Raw genomic sequence first — 18,917 nt, forward strand, 5'->3', positions numbered from 1 at the left:
ACAGAGATGTCTCCAGATTTTCTAAATCTCTTGAAGATATCATGAAGTGTAGAAGATGTCAATGTTTTTGTAATTTTGTGTTGGAGATCATTATTCTGAATGCAAATGAAAATTTTGCAGATGGCTGAACCTCTTTCCAGCTTTACTTCTGAGAGACTCTGCTTCACTAAGGTGCTGTTTGTTTCTCCAACTAGCTTTCTAAGTCTTTCGTTGCCCCTGTCCCAACTTTTCTGAGACATGTTGCCGCCATTAAGTTCAAGATAAGCTAATATTTTTCCGGACAGAGTAAAGCGTCTCACTTTCAACATTTGATAGGTTTTCCATGTTCTACTGGGAATAAAAAAATTCCGTTTTTGTTTACATTTTACACAGTGCCCAGCTTTTTGGGATCTGTCGTTGTCCTACTTTCATTCAGTCTCATGTTCACTGGAACATCAAATCTTTATTTACTTTTTGATGTCACACTGCAATTGTATTCAGCTCTTCACCAGCATCACAATGTCAACCCGAGTTAATGTCGATTTCATCTCCATCTTCCATTGATGTAGCTGGCTATCCCACAGATCTCTGTTTAGCGGGCCTCTCTGGTAACTGTTGGAGTTGCAACATGGGGCTCATTCCTCTGAACAGAGTAGCCACAACTATGGGATGTGTGCGGGTCTAAGGATGAAGATCAGGAGTTCACGTTACCCCCCCTTAAATAACTAATCTTCTACTAAACAACTCGTCAGTGTAGAACTATTGTCTTGTTTTAGATTAATTTCAGACAAATACCATTTTTCCCAACCGAGTGTACATTATTTCATCATTACCAAGTCGTCTGAGCCCACATGCAGCAAGGTGGGACAAACCATGATGCTGCCACCACCGTGCTTCACTGATTAAAAGAGACTTATGCTGACAGTGTGGTGTTCTCTCTTTGGTCTGACTGCAATCACTTTTCCAACAGCCTTCTGGCTCGTAATGTGACCTTTAGCAAAAACAGATGAGCAGCAATGTTTCTTTTGGAGAGCGCCCGCAGCAGTGTCACGCATGCAAAATTCAAAACACCGCTTACATGGAGGAAAACAACATCCATTTTCTTTAGTATCACTAATTTGCTCAGGCTTATCCTGATGCTGAGAGGCCAAAGACCAAAGTCAACCAGACATAACAATTACACGGTGTTTACGAAATACACACAAAGAAGCTCCTATGTACATCTTTTTATTATAATAAAACATTTATATACATTTCAAGTGACATACAGTTGCATGATGACCCTCTGCTGTCTCCACGTATAGACGTCTCCGAGTCTATCAGTCCTCTACAGTACACGGGTCTCTTAAGAAAATATAATTGTCAGACAATGCAAAATAAAAACAAGACATCCAGCAAATCAACCTGACAGCTAAGCAAGTTTATGTTATATTTCACTTCCAAATTTAGTTTCAACTTAATTTTTTGAAGTGCTGTTGATTAAAGACAGAGCAGGTAGTGTTGATAGAGCCAGCAGCTGACGATTAATGCCCAGGCTTCACCTTTGGACGAAACAAACAGATTTCTTTGTGGAAATGCCATTTTACCACACACACACACACACACACACACACACACACACACACACAAACCAAGACCCACACAGTAACATCAGCACAATAAAATGGAAATTTTAAAAAAAAAAGGAAAAACCCGACAACCCGTTTAAACCATGACTGATGACAGAGAGTGATGATGCGAGGCACAGCTCAACTCAAAGGCTTACATGTTTGTGCAAAAAGCTTTATTGCAGTCCTGCGGTGTGTGACCACAGTGGAGGAGTTGGGGGGGGGGGGGGGGGTGCACATCAAGAAGAGTGATCAGAAAGTCTGCTGCACACACTGAACACAAAAAAACAAAAACTGTCAACTAGCAGCCATGGAGCGGCAGAGATGATGATGATGAGGAATTCAAAAGCGCTTCATGTTTTTAAACCTAAAACACGTCTCGGGCTTCATCACTTGTGCCAAAAAAACGAACCTGGGAGCAGCCTCGCCTCAGAGGGGGGGCAAGAGTCATCGCTTATGTTACAGAGAAGTCACACATATTCCAGGACGGAAAAAGGAGGTTCCGCTCCATCTCACACAGAATCAGCAGAGAGAAAAAAAACAAAAAAAACACAACATTCCCACCGAGAAACGGCTCATTTTCCGGCTCTTTAAAGCGCCACATCTGGACCCTCCTCAGACCTCGACAGTTTCTAAACTATCGAATTTTTCATTCGTCTGATAAACTTGACTGGATAAAAAAAAAAAAATAAAAAAAAAAAAATAAAAAAAAAAAAAAGGGCTTTAAAGAAAGAAACTGCACTAAAGTGTTTTTTTTTGTTTTTTTTTTTAAGTGATTTAAGTGAAACACTTTGGTACAGCTCAGATCAAAACAATGCAGATAATGCAGCTTCTGCAGGATGGAAATGACACATTTACCAAAGTGTGAATACACCGCCATGGCCACAAAACCCTGACCAACGCCAGGTGCGATCAACCCCAAAGGGCCCGGCGGCACCTGACAGGTGTTTCCAAAACTATATATATATATATATATATATATATATATATATATATATATATATATAAATAAATAAATAAATATTCCAGACTGAAAAAGCAGCAAATACTCCAGCTGGTGAAAGGAAATGTTTTCCATTCTAGTTTCCTCTCAATCGGACCAATCTGACGCATCCTGCGCTGCCACAGAGGAGCAGGTTTTTTTTATTTTTCTTGCACTGTGAGGAGCACCGCTGCAGAACACATCATGTTACTGGAACCGGCGCGCGGTGGTGTACTAAAAAAAAGAAATCAGGGTAGTTGTTATTTGCAGCTTAGCCTGACACAGCCAGCAGCGACCTGCGGCCGTGACACGAAGCTTGTATTAAAGTGCTTTAAAACCCCTTTGCATCAGCACGTGATTGCTCTAGTTTGCATTGTGAAAAAAAAAAAAAAAAAAAACAAACAACTGCGTATATCTAAACTTATGCTTTGGGAAAATTCTTCTTTTTAATTTATCCACCGATGGCTTTCTTTACATCTGTGGGCTCCAATAAAACAGAAACCGCTTTATAAAGGAATCGGGCCTCATTACTGGCCCAATGTGGTAAAGCACTGGAGCATTAGCTACATTCAACTTGGTGAACAAAAATGTGTCGATAATGTGCAATCGAGCATATGAACATCGGAGGCCGTACGTAAAGGTGCGACGCAGGCTGCAATGTTGGAAAGCAGCTTTTTCCGGTCTTAATCTCATCCCTTAACATAGTCGCGTTTGTACCGTGGAAACGTGAAGACAACGCGGAAGGATATTCTCTTGTCAGGCAGAGGTGAGTCGGCTCCAACGTGCCTTCTCGTGGACATTCCTTTTTAACCAGCAAGCGAAGGGAGACCGTCTCCACCACGTTTACACGCTCTGCAGCTACTCTTCATCTGACTGGAGCGAGTCCTGTTTTAAGTCTAAATCTTTTTGATAAATATTAAATAACTTCATAAATCACACACACAAAAAAAATTAAATAAAAAAAAGAAAGAAAGAAAAGAAAAATCAAGCTGAAATGTACCTCAAATATACCAAGCAGAAGAGAACTCTTTCGTGGAGGTGAAACACAGTTTACAGGCAGCTTATGAGACCTATGGTCTCATACCGTGTGGTTGCGTTGCTACCGGACACAACAAGCGTGTCGTCAGGTTTGCAAACTAGTGCGAAGCACGCGTTGCATCGTTGTGGGTTTTCATCGAAAAACAAACAAACAAAGAAAAAGCTTTTTCAGAAGCGCCGACTTCATGGAACGATTGAGAACTGATTAGAGACAAATGAAACCAACGCTGACACCGAAGAAGACAAAGGAATGATGAAAGTGATGAGTGAACAAAAAGGTGCTGAAACAGAGACAGAGATTTGAGCCAATATTCCGCTTGACACGGCTATTATCAAGAGGATTGGGGAAAGATGAATTCACCAAAAGACGAGGGGAATTCTATTTAGAGGCGACGCTGACAGCAGCTTAAAACACTGAGCGGAGGAGTTGGCGTAGTAACTGGTATCTCTGTGGTTTCCTTCGGTCTGTGGAGATCTGAGTCAGCCTGGTCCCTCCATGAATGTGGGAGTGTGTGGTACATTCTTCACCTTTTCCCAGCTACAGTTTCCAGTTCACTGCTGGGCAGAGGGGGGTGAGGGGTTGAGGAGGGGTGGGGGTGCTGGGAGTTAAATAAGGCCTCAGATTCCTTTCACACGCCCCTGCTTTTCCGCTGGCGGACCCTCCTCCGGGGTGCTGGTTCGAGTCAGAGCCGTGACCCGGCTCTACAGAGGAGCGTGATCACAGCAGCTACAACTTGAGATGTCCCACAGCTGATGGAAGGTCCCTCTCTTTTCGGGCCCGTCCGGTCCGGTAAGAAGAGGAGGCTGTGGGGGGGGGGGGGTCTGGTTGAGCGGGTTCATGTGCGATGGTTTCCCTCTGATCTCAGCTCAGTGCTTCAGCACCGGACTGCCTCGCTCCTAATTTCTTCTGCTCCGTCAAAGCCTGCAGGACCTGAGAGGATAGAAAGATGTTACAAACTCTAACCGCCATCTGGACCATTCAACAACTGCCGATGAGTGTGAAAAATGAAGAAAAAGATTTGAAACGTATAAAATGAAATAAAACTAGGAAGAGCTGTTCCTGCGAAACAGCAGTGAGAATGCTTATGAGCTGAATGGGGATAGCTGACCAATGATCAATTTTAGCAGTAAAAACTGTTGCTGAGGTATTGGTTGAAGGAATTTTGTGATTTTTGTGTACTACCAAACTTAACATTGGAGTTAGTCAGAGAATTTGAGAGGTTGATCTCGGTTCAAGGCTCACGGCTGAAATTCTGTACGTGTGAGCTCTTTAGTAGTTACATTGGCTGAAAGAGGACAATTCTTCCTACATTTTAAGGTATAATTTGTTTCTCTCAGTTAAACTGTATGAAAGTTGAGAGGAATTTGTTTGAAAAAACTGAGAAATTTGAAACTTGTCGGCACGCACTCAACTGTGTGCTCATTCATAAAAATCAAGAAGGAGCAAAATGTTCATGTTTTTGAAACTGTCATATATCAAAATTGGCTGAAGATTTGAAAAAGCTGAAAGAATTGGTAATAGCTGGATGTCTTGTGACCCATTTAAAGTTTGAATGGTGTCTCTCGCTGAAAGCATGCAGAAATAGTTAGGTTGGAAAGAGGAAGATGATTTGGAAGAGCTGAAAGCAGTTTCCATTCATTTGAATGACGGGGAAATTTGAATAAAAGTTGAATATCTTAAAAAGTGTAAAAGTTAAAAACACCAAAAATGATAGCACGAATCTGCTGAAAGAGCTGAACGTTTTGATACCAAAATTGTAGAAATAGCTGAAAGTGTGCAGGAGTAGTTAGGTGCCGAAAACTGGCGGAATAATAACAATAAAAGAGAAACAGGAACTTCTCACAATGAGAATTAATTTATCAATTCCTCCTCTCGATGCATGGGAGACGGGCAGTTTGAACCCACCTGTGCCCACTTCCTGTTGCGGCTCGTCATGTGAACAGCAGCGATGTGCTGGAAGAGCTGCTCAGCGGGGATGAGGTCCGGCAGGCGGGTGAGGAACTGAGCCATGTGGATGAAGTCCATGCAGGTCAGGACGTCCTGGTAGAGGCGCAGCAGGCCCAGCCCGGTGCGGAACAGGAACTCCTCGCCGTCCCTGCAGAACACGTCCCACACCCGACATGCCAGGTCCAGCGGCAGCGACTTACTGTACAGGGTGAAGATCCTGGAGGAATCGAAGAGGAGACGGGGGGAGGAAGGACACTTTTAGTGTATGAGCACGCAAATACAAGCTAGCAAAAGGTTTGTCCCAGCAGTCGTAACAACATCTGCGACTTATTTCTACACCCAGGAGCTGCGGGTCAACATCACTCTTTTGGAGTCGTGTTAATGTTAAAGAAGTCCAGGACTTTGGTCCGATTTAGGGAACTATCGAGCTCCGCAGTTGCTCGTGTGCTGGTCTCTGTATCAGACTATTATTTGCTTCCATACAGTTTGTTGGTTGAAACTTTTTTTTCCCCTCTGAAAACAGCAAAGCTGTTGATCACATAAGCGCTCGTTAAAGCGAAATGTGAGCTGCGGTCTGAACTAAACAACCACCTCCATTGTTGTCATTGAGTTCCATCAAATCAATTCCCTTTAAGCCACTTTTAAGAGTTACCTTTACTTTTAAGGGGTAACTTTGATCCTTAAAAGCACAAAGATCTCAGTCCCCCATCTTCTGTAAACAGCTGGAAATGGGTAACGTGTATTTGTGGTGTGTTAGGGACACAGGTGGGTCAGTCCTGCTTTTTTAGAAGAACCTGGGTGTTGTGAAAAAGGACAACACCTATACCATTTCCTGACCACTGACACAGACCTCCGTCTGCACAATCAGCCCATCCTGTTTTCTCAGAAACTTAACATATGTGACACAACTGTGATGCAGCACGCTTTCAACAGGATGGAGCACAAAGTGCACTCTGCTTATAGGCGAGGAGCAAACGCATCTTCACTGCTACGGGTGTCAAATGACACAATGGCAAATAACTCAAACGAGCGGCGCTGGCTCAGTAATGTGGAGCGTGGTGTTGGTGTGGACGTGTCACACAAACAGAGCCACTCACCAGTCGATCAAATAAATATCAGGAGTCAAGCTGTTCTTCTTGAAATGTGCAAAGAGCTTTGGTAGATTTTCTTCAAAGAACACTTCGAACGCTGCAAAATACGTCAACATCTGTGGAGAGGAGAGGAGAGGAAGGTGGTCTTAAAGAGAGAAACCCGCACGCAGAAAACCAGGCAAACCACCCTGAGTCATGTGTAGAAATGTGCTGAATGTAAACAGGCAGCAGAGAGGATGCTGGGAGGTTTGGATGGTCAAGATTACAGCAGGCGTGTGTGTGTGTGTGTGTGTGTGTGTGTGTGTGTGTGTGTGTGTGGTTAAAATGTCAGAGGCTGGAGCTCAAGCACTGCTTCATTAATTATTCTGAGAAATCTAAGAGAGTGAGTCAAAACTACTTAAACCCACTTTCTTTTTTCTTTTTTTTTTTAACCCTGCCTGTTACTCAGACTTTGTAACAAGAGACTCAAAATGTGAACAGCGATCGATTCCTAAACATAACCTTTGGGACTTGTGAGGTAATGAAAGAGACCTCTTAAAGCGGCCTCTTAAATACGAATGTTAGCTCTCTGGAGGTCTTTGGGTTTTGGACGCATAGATGGTACGAGTGTGCTCTTCACATCGTTTGTTTTAGCTTTTGCGATGCTGTGTTCTATGACGCTCCTCTTTTTCTAACACGCTATGCTAATTCTCTCAGTGTTTGGATACTCCAAACACTGGAACAAAGGTCAAATGACAAACGAGAAACAACGCAGACGAAAAAGTGTAAGGTCGTGTCCGTATAGATTCTAGTCAGGTGATGCAAGGTGGGTGGATGTGTTTTGTTGCGGTTGTAGAAGTGTGTGTGTGTGTGTGTGTGTGTGTGTGTGTGTGTGGCACTGACAAGGCTGTGGTCAACTCTGAAGAAGGCCATCTGACAGGGCTTGTTGAGCAGGTTGGCAAAAGCTATGAAGGCATCGGCTGTGTCCAGATTCAGAATCAGCACTGCTGCGATAAAGGACATTCCCTGCACCTGAACACACCAGCAAAACACACAGTTAGAGCAAGCAAATGACTCCGAACGGGTGGTAATATGAGTGCGTACGAGTGGAAAAGTCAGACTTCTGAGTCTGAAACTGAGAAAGTGACAGCGGGTGTGCACTGACACATTTCCAATAAGTAATAGTAGCACTTTGAGCTGGAAATTGTTTAGATGCAAACCTGCACGAGAGGTGAATGCACGACTGTGTGTGTGTGTGTGTGTGTGTGTGTGTGTGTGTGTGTGTATATAGGGGTTGGGGTCAGTGCAGGAAGTCACAGTCATTTCTCCCCACAGTTAAACAGCAGTGTGGGGCTGCGGTGAGGAGGCACGGCTCAGGCTGTGCAGCACAAACTCAATCGAAGAGTGCAACGTGATATTGAAAACGTTCATGTGCACAAATCGCTACTCAATTCTGTGAAAAGGTTTTGTTTTGAAAATCCCATTTACCCTACCTTCTGAGACCGTTAGTCAGAAAAAAAAAAAAAACGCCTAAACTTCAACGTCTCAAGAATTCAATGGCAGACAGATAAGCACCAAGAGGAAGGTCTGAACACTGGGTCAAAGCATGCGAGTCACTCAGGATCAGGGTCAGGGTTAGGAAAGCGTCCTTGGAAGGAAGGAAAAGCATGGATGAGATCATTCTGAAACGTCCCTCCCAGCACGCGAAACGCAAACCGACGGATAATGTTGAGCATTTAGTCCTCGAGAGATCGGAATCTGTAACAAAACGGAGAATCGATCCCGTGCCTGTGCAATGCTGGAGTCGCCAAAATGTCAATAAGCAACATCTTACTTTTCTGTTTAATCGATGCGAGCAGAAGGATGAGGATCGTGTCAGATTTGAGTTTTCCACCTCGGACGATCGCAGCGTTGGAGAGGAGTTGAGCTCACCGCCGGCTCGGGCTACATCACACTGTACAGCTAGTGTTGCCATCTTCCTCAAGAAGAAATCATTTCTTCAGTCAGCTGCCAGAACGGTTTTGTTGACACGCTGGCAGACGCCGTGCATCTGCTCTTCAGAATCAGATTAGTCAAAATACTACATGTACTCGTATTTGCAACTCATTCAGTTGATTCTAAGCTTTTAATGACGATTGGCTGCTTTTTGTCAAGCCCTAAAACAGCTCGCAGGAATTATACGGAGCTGTAACTCGTACTGAAAATATTGACCTCTCACACAGAAATTGCAGCCTCCTCCGCTCCTCCCGTCGGGCCCACTTCTCCCACTCAGCTGAAATCAAACTCGCGACGCCGTGAGTCAGGCCGACGGCAAAGAAACTTTGCTCATTTAAGATAAGAATAGAACGCGGGGGTGTTATGTTGGAAACCGGGGGCGTGTGCTGTGCCATGTTTGATGATAAACATTTATTAGCACAACACAAAATAATAAAGCTGCTGTTCACCCGTCAGAGGCTACGGAGTCGACCGCGTGAGGCTGCACGGCAGCTTTCTGAAAACAACAACTTACAGACTGAGAACCCGGAGGACTAAACCTGCCACGATCAGAAATAAACACAAAAATATATATAAAAGGCTCAGTAAAGAGAAAACAAATCCCAAAAATGATATTTTCCCCATTTCAAACGTAGGAATTCAATGTTTTCTTTAAACTGACACCGATTTATTTTGCCTTTTAAAATGTTTGTTATCATGATTCATCGTCATTTCACTTTCTTTTTTATTCACATAACGCCTCTTTTATTTGAAGATATATTCTTATTTCTCGCCCCCTGTTCGTTTCCCAAGCCCATTTATTTATGCACTTCTTTTTGACATTTCTCTGTGTTTTTACATCCTTCTACGCATTTCTGCTGCATGCAAATGAGGGGGTGCAGTGACTTTCAAACTCAGGCAGCTCTAATGCAAATTGCTGCTCTACCTAATGGACTGTGAGAGTTTTCTCTGTGACTAGCTGATCTGCTAAAAGTTTTTAAGAGTTTTTAAACACAAAGCGACTATTTTTAGGCCATTGCTCAGAGCCTCGTGGCCGTTAGCTTTCCCCACTTCTGGTCTCTGTGTTGAGAAAACAAACCTTCCGTGACACACTCTGAAAGACAGTTTGCATCATGAAGCAGAAACGCGTGAAGGAATATAAGATACAGATTTATAATACAAAGATAAATACATCTATGAATCAAAATAATTAAAAGCTACAATGAAATGTGGTATATCTACTTATATATCTGCGTATTTATCATTTATATGTGTGATGGTAGCAGTTTCAGTCCACCATAACAGATGTATAATACAGGATCAACAACAGAAACTCAATTTCATAAAACTACAAAGACTTGTTGATACTTTATGCTGATCAGAAATGCACGGTCCAGCTTAGAGCGTGGTCACTATATTCAGCTTTTCACATTTATAAAAATCATGGACCGTGCACTACCACTGATGAAATATGCCGCGGTGTCACACCAAAGTGTAATGTGGTGTTTGAAGAGTGACTTACGTAGCCAACATCTGGCCGGTAACAAGTGTACGCTCCCAGAATGCTGTGCAGCACGTCATGATAGGGCCCGCCCTGATGATCAGCAAAGAAATAATGAAGACAATGGGGAAAAAACACTCGTGCACACACACACACACACACACACACACACACACACACCCTTTTCTTTGTCTTCCAGGCTCAGCTTTACTCTGCCGGAATGTTCTTACTGGGCGAAATGTGACATGTTTGCCTTTAGGCCTCGTACTCCGATGTACAAATGTGACTTTTTTTTCCCCTTTGGCGTAAAAACTGGAAAAATAAAGTGATGTCTGAGTGTCTCTCTGACCTGCTGGAAGATGCACAGTTGGGGGAAGGTTCTCGAGATGTCCAGCTTTATCAGCTCCAGGCTCGACTCCCGGTCTGAAGAACCTGAAACTTCTGGGAGAGGGTGGCGGCGTCACATGACGCATAGAAAAAAAAAAAAAAAAAAAAAAAAAAAACACGCTTCGGTCTAAAATCAAGGTGAAAAGCAACGAGAAGAGCTTGCGGCTCGTTTCTACCTTCAGTTTCAGTGTCTGCGGTGGGTGCTGCTGAGTTCTTCCACTTCTCTTTTGCTCGGGCCAGACAGATGCTATAGAGCTCTGCAGGGAACACGGAACAGCAACACAGAGGAATCAATATGAAAGACAGGAAGAGGAGGAGGAGGAGGGGGGAGAACATGATGACTGGACAGAAACCACTTCAGGTGATGAAACTACTCTGCAGCAGCAACACTAAAAGGTGATTGAAGGGAACATCTCGCTCCATTTCAGAAGACATTTATTCTATTGCAGAGCAGTGAACGGGCCAGCCTCTGATTTAACCTGCGGCTGCCCCCTCCTGATGACACGCTGCATCAAAGTAATGAGCTTTCGGAGGTGGCCTTCATCCTGAGCGGCACTTATTCAACAGTTACGAGCCCCTCGCAGAATGAGAACTGAAGATAGATATGATGGGGAATTTTATTGATCACACATACTGTACACAGTACAATGTTCTCATATCCTCAGACTCGGGATCAGCTCACGGATTCTAAAGAATTTCATTGGTGCTTCTTGAGCTCTTTCATCGTTTACATGAAGCCTAATTAGTTCCAAGTTAACCGCATAGACATTTATTAGAGAACGAGCACTCATCAGGAGGAATCTGACTGTTGAACGAATACGCTGCTCTCAGTGTGTCCAAAACGCAACTGAACCTCAAACCTGAAGGTGTGACCAAGAAAAAGTGAGCTTTGTCTGTTTGAATGGTCATATCTAAATAGATAGATACTTTATTGATCCCGAAGGAAATTCAAGCATCCAGTAGCAAGACATAATAAAGCAATAAAAATGTTGATATAATTATAAACAATTTAAAAAACAATTAAAAAAAAAAAAAAACTGTTTAAAAATATAAAGTGACCATTGAATGTGCATGATTATTAAGTAACTCACAGTGTAGATAAGTGGTGGACAACTGCAGTGCAGAAGCTGCCTGCTTTATTTTATTTTCATTTGCACACTTTACCGACAGGAATCAACCACTTAAGCCACACCTGCCCTCACGGCACAGACGCGTATCACTCTGCAGAGTCTTTTGGAGACTGAAATAATGCTAAGCTCGCACGCTTTTTAACTGTGCATTCGGCGTAATCCCCGCAGTGGGGCCATCGTGATGAGTCTTTGGCCATTTATGGGGTCGTCATCCCCGCAGTTGGGTTTCTGAGCTACTTAATGGAGGATTTCTTACAGCTGGAGATCCCGTACTATTTTCTTTGCGGGGGTGAAAGCCGTAACTGTTCTGCAAATGAGCCGTTAAAAAGTCTTTGTATTAAAATGCAACTTTGCTGCAGGTTGTGGAAGAAGTGAGGATTTTACAAATTAGAGCACCTGCGCGGGAGGCAGTGTAATGGCCTTTATGAGCTGCACCTCCCAGCAGGGGATCGGTCCTCCAACGGCTAATAAACGAGCACATTAAGCATCATCTTGTTTGGCGAACAACCCCTCCTTTCACCTTCCAGAGTTTCTTTGCCTTAAATCTCTAAAGACATTTATCCAGTCAAGCTGGAAATAAGAAAGTTACATTTTTCCTTTCATGCTTCTATATGAATGAGGCATTGGGCCAGTTGGCAGCACTGCATCAGCGATATTAGCCGATATGCTGGTTGTAGCATTTCCTGCACTGATGAAACAGTTCGACTTCTGGTTCCTGAGCTGCAAATTCTAAAAGGATGGAAAACCTTTAAAAGGGTTCAACACTGAATAGAGCCACAGTTCTGTATGTCAGGACACACTCGCACTCAAAGGGATGAGCAGAACAAAGCACTGAGAGACGGCTCAGCAGACAGCCAGAGAGAGCTTATCTGCAAGTGGTCTGATGCTTTTTTTAGCAAGAGAAGAATGACCCCTCAGAGTGTTTGCGCGTGTGTGTATAATCTCAGAACTGATTGAAATGTCGCCCGCTGCCTCCTGTACAGCGGGAATCATTGGACCATGCCACTTATTAATAGACACATCCATCCTTCCTCTTCTATCCATTTCACTTACTCAATTACAAACATTGAGCCAAATTGCTACACTCGTTTCTGTGTCTTTGTGTGCGAGGGTAGAACATTTCCTGTGGGGGAAATAGATCCGTAACTTTTGGAGGTCGAAAAGCAGGTATTTGATATTTAAAATCTAGAAACCACAAAAATCGCAGGCCTGTTATGGGCTTTAGTGACGGACCTTCTGAAACTTCAACTCCTACGTGAATGACACACACTCAGATGCGCACCCAGTCCCACGTACCGTGGGTGATGTTGAGGTCGTTGCCCACTGCCAGGCTCCATACTTTGCCTCTGACGCTGGGGGGGATGCCCTGCCACCAGAGGTCCCTCACCCGTCGAGATGTACACCTGCAGCAGGGGGCGACATGTGGGTGGAAAGTTCAGAGAAAGCTGAGCACATCAGGGGCCGCAGAGAAGTCTGTTCAAAGGAGACGCCGTCGTTTATCAACCAGGGCCACACGGGGGCAGTCATCGACCCCACATGAAGTTCAGGAAGTGTCTCCGACCAATTCTCACATCAACAAAAACTCTGTGTCACAACTCTCTGACAACACTGAGAATGTAGAACAATGCAGAGTACGTGACGCTAAAGGGAACATCTAACAGAGGAGAACAGGACGATCGGGTGGAGTGACAGCTTAACAACTCATCTGGTTCAAGGGCGTTTTTGGCAGCATTGTAGAAAGACTTAGTGCTTAGTGGCGCAATCTAAACAAGTGCTCCGTAAGATTAGACGGAAAGAAGCAGAAAGATTAGTGAACACCAAGGCGTCCTATGATAAGTAGTTCTGGCATCGAGTTCAAATCAAATGTGAGAAGAACTGATATGTTATGCGAAACGCTCCAAATGATCGGGTACCGGTGGCATTTCCTTTAAAAGTGCATGTGCTTTATATGCTACGATGCCCACAGCAACTCATTTCCTTTATAAAACAACAGAAACATTGTCGACTTCGGCTCTGACGTTAGTTATCAGCCTTGAACCCATTTGGCGGCCGGTCTACGTGAATATCATTCCATCTGATAGCATGAGCTTCCAGAAGGGTGAGTCTCGCTGCCTCTCTATCCACAACAGATCCGAGGCCCTCCCAATACTTTCCCTGCACAATGGTTTAAAGTGGTTTGTTTCCTGCTGAAACACTTTGAAAACCAGAAAATATTCCCTCCCCTCTCAACTGAGCCAGTGTGGCTGCTGTACTCACATTGTACTCCAGTTAGGCAAGATCTCCTGGATCCAGGTCTGGGCTGCTGTGCCAATGCTCTCCTCGAGCTTGCATCGATCCTCCAGCTGCTTCTTCCTCCTCTGAGCTTCCTTCAACTCTGCAGAAAAACGAGGCGGTTAGATGCACAAACTGGAGGAAAGCAGAATGGAGACCTAAGAAAGAGAACCGGTAACCTCACCTCTCTTCTTGGCCTGGGCCACCATCTCTTCATACTGCTGTCGGTGCTTCTGTGCCTCCTCTGCAGGCTTAGCAGGCAGATTACTGTAAAACGCATACGTGCATGGAAGGAAAATGGGTTAGCATCCGTGTGTTCTCTGACCTGCATTATTCATGCTGCCTGCGAGAGGAAAATGAAGACGGAAAGCCTTTATGTGTTTGGTGCGGTCAATGCGCTTAAAAAAAAAAAAAAAAAAAAAAAAAAAAAAAAGTCCCAACAGGAGCATACAGACTGGATTTCTGCCCCAAAGTTCTACTTTAAAAGCATCTCAAGTTCAGATGACGAATAACGCAACATCTGATTAAAGTTAATCCTAAAAACAGCGGCACACTGCGATCATACTGCATCACCAACAGTCACGAAATAAAAGATCTACCAACTGAAAATGAAAAGTTTCCATTCAGAAACTGTGCTGATGAACACAGACAGGTCTGACACAAGGGGGGGAAATATACTAAGATGCAGATTCCCCAGATCCTGAAGAATGTGGTTAAAAGCTCCGATCGTCACTAAAGTCGGATTCCTTTCCTCTTCTACCTCATCAGCATGCTGTAACTCTACAGTACTGGATGGAAGTCTCGAGCCAGCCTCATTTGTTTACATTTAGCCTCCAAGGAAATAGACGTTCCTGTGATCTCTAAATGTGGTCTTAGGCAGTAGTTCCCCAGGCTTTTCCAAAGGTCTTTCAAAGTTTTTCTTCAGACTTCAGCTACTTCTTCCCCCCCCACTCCCCCCCCCCCCACTTTTATTTATTTATTTATTTTTTTTTAGTCCGGTCCTTGTATCCGACATTTTTCAGAGGAATCTGTTCGTTTATTGAACCACTTCAAACTGACCTCGCAGTAAATAAATAAAAAAAGAAAAAGAAAAAAGAAAATTGAGCATAAAAAGATATCGGACTAAACGGAAAAACTAGTGTTGCCTCTACACATATCAGACAACTTAGCAAAGAACCCATTTTATTTCAAGCTGTATCTTTAGACACTTTGTTACTAACAGCCTGTCAAAAAGACACACCATTTGTTCCCATTTTGTTCCCAGCTGGATCCATGAAAAACAGTCTGACAGCCCTAAAAGCTGATTCCAAAAGAGCTATTAGCTTAAAATCTCAGCGTGGTGTGCTGCCTGTTCTTAAAATGTTTGGAGGAAACCTGCCATGTGGAAAATAAAGTTTAGCTAAATTAGTTTTCATTCAAGTTGAGCTGTGCAGTAATGACAAATGAAACCCAGCGTATGTCTGTCTGTCTGCTAATAGAATTTGGGGGGGGGGGGGGGGGGGGGGGGGCAGAGTGATGGAGCCAGGCTCAGGGAGGGTCATTAATCTTTCAACAGAGCTTCTCTCTTACCAACTGTGATACAAACCGGAACTGAGTGAGCCGGAAAAATACTGGATGAAGTCTAATGATCCGACAGCGAAGGAACGAAAGAGGGATGGAAAGAAAAAAGCTAAAGCGCCTAAATTGTCTCAAAAGAAAACTAAACTGAGTGAAATGAGTGAGTAAAAAAAAGTGAAAAAAAAAAGTGAGTAAGAATGACAATGTGGGATAACCAAAACTGTGTGTGTGTGTGTGTGTGTGTGTGTGTGTGTGTGTGTGTGTGTTTACATACGCAGGTCGGTCCTCCAGTATCAGTGCGGTGGTGGAGAGGGGCTCAAAGTCCAGGTTTTTCCTCACACCCTGCCTGGGAGATGTCGGGTTGCCAGGTCCAGCTCTGCCACTCTTTGTTTCATATTCCTGTAAACAAAGAAAATGAATAAATTAAATTTAGATAAGGAACCATAAAAACTCCAATCGTAACAGGAAGCATTTCAGGGCCAAACCGGCTTCCGTTTGAGGTCAGCCCCGACGGCATTCGGCCTTTATCTGCCGTCACTGCAGTGACGTGGGCACGAAATGTAGACTGACATGAAGGACGGAGTGAGCAAAATGTGCAGATCGGGGGCTCTATGCTGCTCGAAAAATTACTGACAGACAAGCGGCCAAGTAACTAATACTGTGGCCGGACAAAGTAGTGGAAAGAGAAAGAGAATGTAGGTTAAAAATAAAATAAAAAGGAGAAAAAAAAAGCAAATACTAAGAGAAAAGACTTGGTAATGGGCTGTAAGTCAAAGAGAAACACCAGGAAATGGCCTGACAACCTTGTGATAACAGTCTTATGAGCATTTGTCAGCTGGTGTCGAATGAGTGCACCGTTTTTTTTTTTTTGCTTCAACATTAAGAGTGCGATGCACTCCCGTAGGGAAGCGGGGCCACGTGACGGAGTGGTACAGCTAAGGGCATCGAGCGGTTTAACACAAGGCCGACCATCAGCTGACTTACAGGCTGTTTGTGTGCGCAGAATTACAGAGCACAATGAGTTCAGGAGGGTCTCCGGGAAAAAAAAAAAAAAAATCTCACACAGTCTCGCTAATGAACCAGGAGCCTACAATAAAGAGAGCAAATCTAATATGAATGAGCACACGCGGTGCTGAGAGTCAGAAATAGCCTCGTGTGGCCGTTGAGCAGGTTTAATGAAAACAGGCTGCGGTCCGCAAACACTGCGCTGCCGTGGGACCATTGGCATTGATCTGCACACGCCACAACACGGGCAGAAAAAAATAAAAATCCATTCCTACAGCAGAGAGCGTGTGTCCATGCAGAACCGTTAGAGCTCGCACTAATAATCTGTTTTTGTGTTGCTTTCTGCTGAGCCCGTTTCACTGGCCTTGGGGAACAAATAAACGGAATTCAATTACCTTTCTTTCCTCGCAGAGAAGGACATCAAACAGCTTTCAAACTAAAGGACTCGGCGGAGGTAGCCATGGCGACAAATGCTCAAATGCTAGTAGCTAATGGTAACAATAAAAAAAATAAAAAAGGTCAGTTTTATGGAAGATGCACTCATTTTCTGTTCTTTCAGCCCAAAGAAGGAAAGGCAGGTTCATTTGTAAGGCAATTCAAAGCACAGAAAGATAAAGAAGTAGTGTTATTTAGGTGGGGTAGTCTAGTCTCCAGTCAACAACGGCTTATCCTCTGGGAAACATACATTTACAAACCAACCTTCACAGCAAATCTGTCCAGCAGCTGCTGAGGGGCTTCAGCCTGGAAGTAAAGAGGTGGACCAAACAACCTGTAGCTCCATCCAGCTGCCTCGACTCAAGCTCATAGGACTGTCGTGGCCGGGAAGCCTGAGAATCTCCACCAACATCGTGGTTGAAAGCTCAGACACATGGCAGCTAGTAGCAAGTTAGCATAAACTCGATCAAAGCAAAGCTAAAATGGACCAAATAAGCTCTGAGATTTAATGAAGGGGATTGGGTGTTTTCTCACAAAACAACTCTCCCCTAAGGCTGAAAATACCTTTTCGCCTCATGTTAACATGAGCAAACGTCTCCATTCTCATTGTAACAGCTCACATACTTCCCTTTGTTGGACGCTCGTTACCTGAGATTTCTAAGGGGGGCACACCCGATCACTCAGACCGGAAGGCTGCTGCCGGATCTACAGGATGAAAACAGAAGGAGTCCGATACTCTGACACGGTAAATATGGGGTGAATAGAACAGGTTAGCACTTTTTTTTTTTTCTATCATAAGATCGTGACAGAAAAAGTGACAGCGGGGGTATCGTCGATGGTATGCGAGGCCCCTAAACCAAGCGAGGTGCGAGAAATTGACGATACCGAACATCGAAACATCAAAAGCACGCTTGCACACCCCCTGCAGGTCACCTATATGTTGCAGCTTCCCAGCCATCCCACCTGCAATCAGACGAGAGGCAGGGTACACCCTAAATAGGGCCAACACAGAAACAACCGTGCACTCTCACACTGAATTTAGAACCAACAATTAACCGAATATGCAGGCTTTCTGATTGTGAACGTCCCACAGACAGACCCCAACCCAGATCTAACCCGGGGAACCTTCTCGTTTCCATCCTGTCCCTTAAACCATTTTCTATTTGCTGCTAAAATCAAGGATCTGACCGAGTACCTTGCACTTTTTTTCCCATTGATGGCTCCTCCTGGGAGGAAGGGGATACTTCCTGTCATAGTTCTGAGAACTATAAATAAGGTCTCCTGGCTTGAAAGCACTGAGTGACTGCGGTGATGGATAAAAGAACTTCTCAAGAGACACTTGTGGAGCTTCTGAAGAGCGATAAACGCAAAAGCAGCAGCCCTCTGCGCTTTTCTTTTTAGTGCGTTTACCGTCTAGCAGAAGGAAAAAAAGAAAAAGAAAAGAAAGAAGATCCTGATGCAGCAGGGATCCCGCTTCAATGTAGGACGACAGAGGAAATAAGAGTTGATGCAACAGCGGTAAAGGGAGGAGAAACAGAATACTTCAAATGAAGAGTGCTAAAAGCTTTGAGGTCTGAGCATCAGAGAGAAGGGGATGCAAAAGACAGGAAGAAGCGTGGGCAAAGGTCGTGGAAGAAAAGAAAATGGTTGTAAGAGAGCTACTGGGGGACTGCTCCTCAACTGCTGGATCTGACTCAAGGGTAAACTTCTACGCTGACAGCATCTTTATCTCTCTGCCTCACTTATCTCGCATTCGTCCAAATCTGTGTCAAAGTGACGACGAAATTAAAAAAAAAAAAAAAAAAGATTCACCTGCTGCCAGTCGCCATTAACAGAGGAGGCCCGCAAATCTCAGCCCGATTTCCCAGAGAATGAAAAACTCTCAAACTAAAAACTTTGTTGGATTCTGATCCAACAGCAAAGTGAAGGCTGGAGATCAGAATTTTAAAGAGCTTTAAATCAAAAGGAAATGTTCATAGAACAGAGTGGGTGAAACTGCTTTGACACTGAAGAATTTCCACTACCGACTCTGT

General features: G+C 44.0%; 1 protein-coding gene across 3 annotated transcripts in view; it reads right to left on the bottom strand.

The window, feature by feature from the left end:
- Positions 1-1,190: 1,190 nt before the first annotated feature.
- The window catches only part of tbc1d14 (TBC1 domain family, member 14), a 38,393-nt gene continuing 20,666 nt past the window's right edge, over positions 1,191-18,917 (bottom strand). For 2 of the 3 annotated variants that reach the window (XM_075450531.1, XM_075450532.1), the window contains 11 exons: positions 15,719-15,843; positions 14,072-14,154; positions 13,873-13,990; positions 12,913-13,019; positions 10,663-10,743; positions 10,449-10,537; positions 10,121-10,192; positions 7,528-7,656; positions 6,652-6,761; positions 5,513-5,771; positions 1,191-4,537 (listed from right to left, as the gene is read on the bottom strand). In XM_075450531.1, the coding sequence (XP_075306646.1) occupies positions 4,469-4,537; positions 5,513-5,771; positions 6,652-6,761; positions 7,528-7,656; positions 10,121-10,192; positions 10,449-10,537; positions 10,663-10,743; positions 12,913-13,019; positions 13,873-13,990; positions 14,072-14,154; positions 15,719-15,843 (1,242 nt within the window). In that variant the 3' untranslated portion in view covers positions 1,191-4,468. Of the gene's footprint in view, positions 4,538-5,512; positions 5,772-6,651; positions 6,762-7,527; positions 7,657-10,120; positions 10,193-10,448; positions 10,541-10,662; positions 10,744-12,912; positions 13,020-13,872; positions 13,991-14,071; positions 14,155-15,718; positions 15,844-18,917 lie in introns of all 3 variants that reach the window. The other variant, XM_075450530.1, reaches the window with a different exon arrangement.

This window comes from Odontesthes bonariensis, chromosome 19, assembly GCF_027942865.1.
Source record: "Odontesthes bonariensis isolate fOdoBon6 chromosome 19, fOdoBon6.hap1, whole genome shotgun sequence".
Classification (NCBI taxonomy): domain Eukaryota; kingdom Metazoa; phylum Chordata; class Actinopteri; order Atheriniformes; family Atherinopsidae; genus Odontesthes; species Odontesthes bonariensis.